An 8,118-nucleotide genomic window follows, 5' to 3' on the forward strand; every position below is an offset into this window, starting at 1 on the left:
GTGCCCAGTAGTGCAATTTTCTGTATGTTATATATATTTGTAACTCCTGGTGTTTTTGTTATGTATTTGTCTGATTATTTTTTTATTATACCTAAGGCACCTATTATGATAGGAATTGTTTCTGTTTTTAGATTCCACATTCGAGTTACCTCTATTTCCAGGTCTTTGTATTTTGAAAGTTTTTCCATTTCTTTTAGAGAAACGTTGTCATCTGCTGGTATTGATACATCAATTAGAAAGCATCTTTTTCTTCATGATCTTTGACAACTATATCTGGTCTATTTGCCTTAATTTCTTATTATTGTTATTATTATTATTATTATTATTATTATTATTATTATTATTAAGGCGGCGAGCTGGTAGAATCGATAGCACGCCAGACAAAATGTTGACCGACATTTCTCCTACCATCACATTCTGAGTTTAGGTTCCGCCGAAATCGATTTTGCCTTTCATCCTTTCAGAGTTGATGAAATAAGTACAGCAATGTAATCGACTTGCCCTACCCGCTCCAAATTTAAGGTTGTGTAGAAAGGATCATTATTGTTAAGTGAAAGACTGACTGTTCTATTCGTGTCATTTGTAATACTGTATATGTTCTAGGTCAAAACAATTCTTCTAATTTTGATGGGAGGTTGAAGCCGAAAACATCGACCCCAGTACTCAACTGATATTTGTTTTATCGACTCCTAGAATAAAGGATGCAACGCAAAGTTGATCTCAGCGGGATTTGAACTCAGAATGTAAAGAGCCAGTAGAAATGCTGATACGCGTTTTGTTCAGTGCGCTAACAATTCTGCCAGCTCGCTACCTTAATAATCCTTCTTATTATGAGAAAAAGATCTCAATATTACAACTTGTGCTTATTTTATCGACCCTAAAACGATAAAAGGCAAAGTCGACCTCGATAGAATTTGAATTCAGAATGTAAAGACGGACGAAGTGCTATTAAGCATTTTGTTCAGCGTACAAAAGGTTCTGCCAGCTCGCCACCTAATATCGCCCAAATAAGAATTAGCATTCGATTGTTTAACACATCTTGCTGTGACTAGAGAGAAGATACTGTTTAATTAGCAACTAGTTAATTAGTTTAAAGAACACCCAAAATATTTGACTGGCCAAAAAGCAACAAGAAACCGCTACCGCATATATCCTGAAATATTTAATCCGAATAAAAACAAAAATGGTGTGTCTTAATGTGATGTGAGATTAAACGGAGATCAGCTTTTCGAGCTGAGAAGAAATATTCTTATTCATTCCCTAATGTGCAGTCTTGTCTGAAACTAAAAACAATATTCTTTATTTCAGTAGCCATCCTTGTATCATACTTAATGTATACACACTGTTGATGGGCCAGTTACTGCAGTATTTGTCTTGAGATAGCATCTGTCATAGACGTGCTGTGTTAAAAATACAATAAATATCAGAGGAAGACGAAAATTCGTCCCAGCATTGACCAGCGAGAACGCCAGGCGCATTTCGGCCACGTCACGAAAACAGCGTTTATGTTTCTGTTATGATTTATATCTGCACAGATATGCTGTGTGGTTAAGAAGTTTGCTACCCGACCATGTAATTTCGTGTTCAGTCACACTGCACGGCATCACGGGCATATGTCTTCTACTATAACCCCGAACTGACCAATACCTTATGAGTGAAATTAACTTGGTAGACAGAAACTGTGTGGCATCTTGTCATATATATATATATATATATATATATATATATATATATATAGTATGTGTGTGTGTGTGTGTGTGTGTGTGTGTGTGTGTGTGTGCGTGCGTATGTGTAGGAGTGCGTGTACATGCATGTTTCTGCGTATCACCACATGATAACTGGTGTTATTTTGTTTACGTCTCTGTAACTTAGCGGTTCGGTAAAAAGACACCGATAAAGTAAGGGCAAGATCTTTAAAAAATAAGTATTGGGATCGACTTGACTTGATCGACTGAATCCTTTAAGGTAATGCCCCAGCATGGCTGCAGTCCAATGATTAAAACAAGTAACAGAATGAAAGAAAGAATACATAACATGATGCCTTTAAAGACTTTCCAATCTGATATATATCGTTGCAGACCATCGTCAGCTAAGCAATTTAATGAGTATTACTGTATAAAAAAGTTTAAAAAAAGCAACTAAATTGGGAGGCTCAATAGTCTCTCTCTTTCTCTATATCTGAGTTCTGTTATTGGAGTACCTATATTTGGCAAGAAAATTAAGCACCAAAACTGGAGAAAAATGTAAGGCGTGTGCCCACCCAAATACAGTAGAACTGAAGACATATACAATAAAGAGAAGAAAGGAAAGAATGACGAAAGGAAATAATATTCAGTTACTTCTATTTATAATTATACCTGTGTATAAGTGTAAGTATCTACTAGGCGAAAAGTTAAAGTAACGACGAATTATAGGAGGAGAAAGTGTTCGAATTCATTCATTTTCTATATGGTAGCAATAATGTGAAAATGTGTTTAGATTCTTCAGGTAATGTTAAATGTGAGAAATTTGCTAAGTAAAATTTAACAAATTGTCTTTTGCCTGTTCAGCAAAAGATTTAATCTGAGATTGTGTATTGAAATTAAATTAGTTGCATCTTAGAAAATATCGCCAGTTAAAATATTCTCATGCCATCATGCTTTATTATTATTGTTTCCACCAACAGCATTTGTGTCAAAGTTCTTTCGCCAGAGTTCAATGACTCAGTGACTGAATAACATTTCACCGCAGCACGATTGTGAGTGACGAGGTCGTAAAAATACGATGCGATATTTTCATACTTTGTATTGTACACAATCCGAAAATAAAAGAAAAATACAATGGAGTGAAAGGCATATGTTTGCAACATTTGTTTTGCTTTAGTCAAAATATCTAAGTGAAGAAATAAAACTTCTAAATGAATGGATAAGAACAGGAAGGAAAAAAAAAAGAAACGAAAGAAAAATAAAGAATGAATTTCACTTACAGCAAGTAGTAGAAAAATAGTATGGGCAATTGATGTGTATGGTTTCATTTTCTGAGAATATGAACAAAGGTTCATCCAAGTTGTTTAGAGATTTTTTTCAGTCTTCTTAGTGAGGATCGCAAGTTGAGTCAATCGTCTGTTAAAACTGACAAGCAATATGAAGCTAGAAGTTGACGGGGGGCATAATTTATGTATAGTAAGATTCGGGGGCGAACAAAAAAATAGTTTTAAATATTTGGGGGAAACATATTTCCTTATATAGAATCGACATATGTTTCGTTAAGAGTTACACAATTAACTTCCGGTTTATGACGTTTGCGTCGTTTTCCAAAGCCTAATGCATTCATGTTTTGTTTTGTTTGAGGAAGAAAGGGAGACGGTAAAAAGTAACTGAATGTGTGCCAATACATGTGTGTATGTGTGTGAATGAGAGAGAGAGAGAGAAAGAAGAGGCGGAGGAGAGGAGAGAGGAAGTGGGAGGTAAATGGGGAAAATATGTTGTTCTGAGAAGAATTCAGCTTAGACAAATTTATTTAGTCATTTTCTATCATTTATTGGATGTGTATGTTGTTTTTTCTTTTGTTTATTCTCCTCCTTGTCAAGGTCATAAGAATTCTGTATTTTATAATTAAAAATAATATTTGCTGTATTTCCTCAATTCAACTAATTTCTGTAAATAGAAATTAAATAATTGTTCATAAATTTCATAAAACAATTGTATATTAATAATTAGCATTTTTAAAACGCTTAACTCATCATCACTAGTCTATGTTTAACCAAATTTATTTTTATGTAACTAAAATAATTTTTAATGATATAATGAGAGTTCCGGCCAGATAAGCAAATAGGATCCAACCAAAGGGTCAGCAGTTCATATCAAGTCTCTGTTATGAGCTTATCTCCCGTTAAAGAAAATTCTAAACATTCGTTAGCAAGTCTAATTCAGCTGTAAATAGATACCACGAGTAGACGAAGTTTAGTGGTATAAACAGTGGAAGTACATTCTAATTGATAAATTCTTCATCAGCCTGAAATACTGAGCTCAAATCCATCCAGGATAAGTATAAAAAAAATAAATGAAACCTCGGTAGACTTGTACCCATTCCAAAGGAAGAACTATCTGTCAACAACTTATTGTTTCAAAAATATGTGTGACACTTCTGAGTAAACAGTGGTAAATAAAAAGAGAATGAATAAAAAATAGTAAAAATATATAAGAATAATGGCATTAATTTTACTCAGCATATTACTTAGAATCTAAAATGACATCAAAGCAACTTATGGCATTTTAATGAATTTGGCAAAGAAATTACACGTATATATATTTTTATATTTCGGCCAATAAAATGAAAACAGTTACTTTTTTAATTTTTTCCCTCTGTTTCTTTTTTATTTTTATCCTACGCACATGGCATATTATTTTGAGATTATGCCTGTGGGTTTGGCAAGGAGAGACAAGTACTAAACAAATCTTGGATAGTTGTAATTTGTAAAGAATAAATTAAGAGGACTTCGGAGCAGAATTCCAGCACAAGTCCTGCTGTTATTCATGTTTACATCACAGCTAAATAAATAAATACATAGAAATTAAATTGCAGATTTTGCAGCAAAGTGGCATAAATGAAGACTTTTTAATGGATTTTTTTTTTCGTCTTTTCCTTTCCTTCACAATTTTAATATACCAACAAATACAACTCTCTCTCTCTCTCTCTCTCTCTCTCTCTCTCTCTCTCTCTCTCTCTCTCTCTCTGTACCTCCCTCCTTTTTTAATATTTATCTAGTTGTTGAATAGTATAAACCGATTGTCATATATTACTGAATCGTAGAGGCACTTCATAGAAGAATTTGACCCTAACAAACAACAAAGCACATTCATTAAAATATTCGACACCTACACAATTTTTATTTTACATTTATCGATGAGTTTTGCACCTGTTTACAGCGAGATTAACCGAGTACCTGATAGTTGAGAAGACATGGTACATTAACTCAATTATCGTAGTCTGACCTTAAACTAGCAACGATGTCTTTCAAATACTATTTTAAAACAAGAATTCGTTTACAACAAAATTCAAGTTTTCTTAAACATAATTTATTAATTCATATATTGCAGCATGCATTGAGTGATTATCAACATTTGTCTATTGCTAAGCTTATCATTTATTTGTAGTTTAAGCTTAAGAATGAAAATTCATCGATAATTGTGCAAGAGAAACCAATAAGTCTACGAGTAACGAATAACAGAAACGTTAGCATAGTGGGATTTGAACTCCAGAATACAAAAATTCAGAAAAATACGCAGGGCATCCGTTTCGACTTCTTTTACAGTTCCACCAATCCACCAAATTTAAGAATACAGAGAGTAGGAACAAATACAGCGAGGCACTCCGTCTATTACTCTAACGACTCTGCCTACGAGGAGTCGTATTTCCTCCAGTGGTTTACTAGAACATGCAAATAGATGTCAACACTTTCAGGACAGTAGCAGGGAACCTATCGAAGCCTGCTGCTGAGTTGTACTTAATTTTATTACTTTCTCCGATGAAGTTCGGAGTGCTGAAAGTTATGTCATGTAGGTGGGTATATAAGGGATTCACTTCATTAATGCAGACTAAGTCAACCACATCAAAATCACCGAAAAGAGGGTGGTATTGCTTTGGTTGAATGTTTCCTGCTTCCATATCTTTTGCATTGTTGTGGAGAATGCTGTTTCAGCAATCAGTGAATCAGTGGATGAAACGACGGCTCTATCCTTGTTTTTCAAAATGAATAGAACACAGCACTTTAGGGCTATGTATAATTTTTTTCAAAAGCTCGATCTTCCTCAAAGACTCTTTGAGTATTTAATGATGGCCATACTATTTTGGAAATATTTTCCTCTGATTCAAGTGTTGTTATTTCTGTCGAAAGAGGCTGCTGTTATTGGCAGTATTTTAGCTACTAGTTTTTGTTTGTTTGTTGTTTTTTATTTGAGGTGGGGGTACCAGCTCTTTGTTTTCCTAATTAAGGGTTTTCTCTCCAGAGTCTACATTTATTCTTGCTTACGAGTTGTTATAGGTGTGGCTTGAGCATACGATACAAGCTGTAAACTCAAATAACTACCACGACGCTGTGGTGTCAGAGGAAGCGAATGTGAAAGACCAGTGAAGCGATAGTCCATGTATAATCGTATCCCAGCTTTATGCAGATCCATGTCAAATGATTAGCTGGGGGTCAATGGATTAAATCTGATTAATTTTAGGATGTTGAAAAATGAGTACCGTGTCATGGTCTGTGAGAAGAGTTTTGGTTCAAAACACTTTTATTGTCTCTCAGTTCAGCACGAGTTGAAAAGTATCTATACTACTGCTTTGACTGAGGCTGAGGAGTAAATTCCTGGCTTCAGAGTATTTGTAGGCCAATCCTCAAAAGAGAAGGTTGGAATTAACCATAATTCATATGTTTCCAGAGTTGCATAATTGGATGAAAAATTAAATTTATTTGAGGTACTGTTAACAGCAGAGCAGATACGCTTGAGGAAGTCTTGTTGATTCCAGTTATAGTAAGGTTAATAACATGAGATTTATTCTCAATGGAAAACGTTGACTTCGAAGTTTTTGATGAGGATCAGCCTCATCAGATGTGAGCTCCATTGTTGCTAATAGTTACATGCATAAGTTCGTTCTGTGGATGAAGCAAAATGAATGTCATGTAGGCAGAACATGAATTTATGTAACATTATGTTGTTCCTCATTTTTGTATTTGGTTTGCAAGATTCTTGATTCAAGTTCGTGTGTTGAAATAAATTCTGTTGTGTCTTGGGGGAATCATTACGCCATTAATAATAACACACGCACAGGTTCAATTCCACTTCTTTGTTGTTAGTAACAATAAAGAAACGGAATTGAACCTACGGGTGGGTTATTACTATTGATGTAAAGAATCTCCCAAGACAAAACAAAATAGGTTGTGCTTAATTCATAACTAAGATGTTTGAGAAGAAGAAAAAGAAGAAGAAGAAGAAGAAGAAGAAGAAGAAGAAGAAGAAGAAGAAGAAGAAAAAGTAGTAGTAGTAGTAGTAGTAGTAGTAGTAGTAGTAGCAGCAGCAGCAGCAACAGCAGTAATAGAAGAAGAAGAAGAAGAAGAAGAAGAAGAAGAATTTATGCGGCGGGGCATAGGCATCTAGCTGTGGGTGGTAGGAAGATAGACATTCACACACATGTACACGCGCGCACAATATTCTTGTCATAAACAGAATTCCATAGAAATATTTCAGAAATGAAATTCAATAATAATAATCAGTCGTGCGCGGAGTGAAACAAAGACTTCAAAGGAAATAAAAGAAGCACACTGAAGGTCAAATTAGAAAGAACGGATAAGTGCCAACACGCTGCAGTACTAAAGTTAGGTTTTATAGACGCAGGCGTGGCTGTGTAGTAAGAAGCTTGATTCTCAACCACATGGTACCGGGTTCATTTTCACTGCGAGAAATCTTGGGCAAGTGTCTTGTGAGAGGGTTTGGTAGCCGGAAACTGAAAGAAACCCGTCGTGTATGTGTGTGTGTGTGAACGTGTGTGCGTACGTATGTGTGCGTACGTGCGGCGTGTGTGTAAACACGCGCGACGTGTGTGTGGCAAAGAGAGAGAGTCTCTGTGTCCACCTGACAACCGGTGCTGGTGTGTTTACGTCCCTGTAACTTAGTGGTCTGGCATAAAGCGCCCGATAGAATAAGTACCAAGCTATATAAAAAAAAAATTCTGGGGTCGATACATTCAACTCAAAATTCTTCAAGGCGGCCGCGGTCTAATGACCGAAAAAAATAAGAGATAAGAACGATTATACTAAAATTGGTGCAGAAGTGCATAGATGTTTACCCATTCGTTCTTATTTGATTTTAAGTATATTATTTGATCCCTTTGAAGATTTTGTTTGTGTTTTGCTTCATGCTTGACTAATTTTAGGCAGCTCAAATCTACTGTTCTTGAATTTATTTTTTTCTCCCCCGAGATATTTCTTGGAAGGCTTTTTTTATGGCTAAGAATGTGTATGTGTATATGTATGTGCATGCATGCATGTATGTATGTATGTATGTATGTATGTATGTATGTACGTATGTACGTATGTATGTATGTATGTATGTATGTATGTATGTATCTCTCTCTCTCTCTCTCTCT

The 8,118-nt window shown here is 35.1% G+C and overlaps 1 protein-coding gene across 1 annotated transcript in view; it reads right to left on the bottom strand.

The window, feature by feature from the left end:
* The window catches only part of LOC106881772 (collagen alpha-4(VI) chain), a 27,715-nt gene extending 24,343 nt beyond the window's left edge, over positions 1-3,372 (bottom strand). The window contains exon 1 of the mRNA XM_014932279.2: positions 2,966-3,372. Coding sequence (XP_014787765.1) covers positions 2,966-3,040 — 75 coding nt within the window. The 5' untranslated portion in view covers positions 3,041-3,372. The remainder of the gene's footprint in view (positions 1-2,965) is intronic.
* Between the last annotated feature and the right edge of the window lie 4,746 nt (positions 3,373-8,118).

This window comes from Octopus bimaculoides, chromosome 4 (assembly GCF_001194135.2).
Source record: "Octopus bimaculoides isolate UCB-OBI-ISO-001 chromosome 4, ASM119413v2, whole genome shotgun sequence".
Taxonomy (NCBI): Eukaryota; Metazoa; Mollusca; class Cephalopoda; order Octopoda; family Octopodidae; genus Octopus; species Octopus bimaculoides.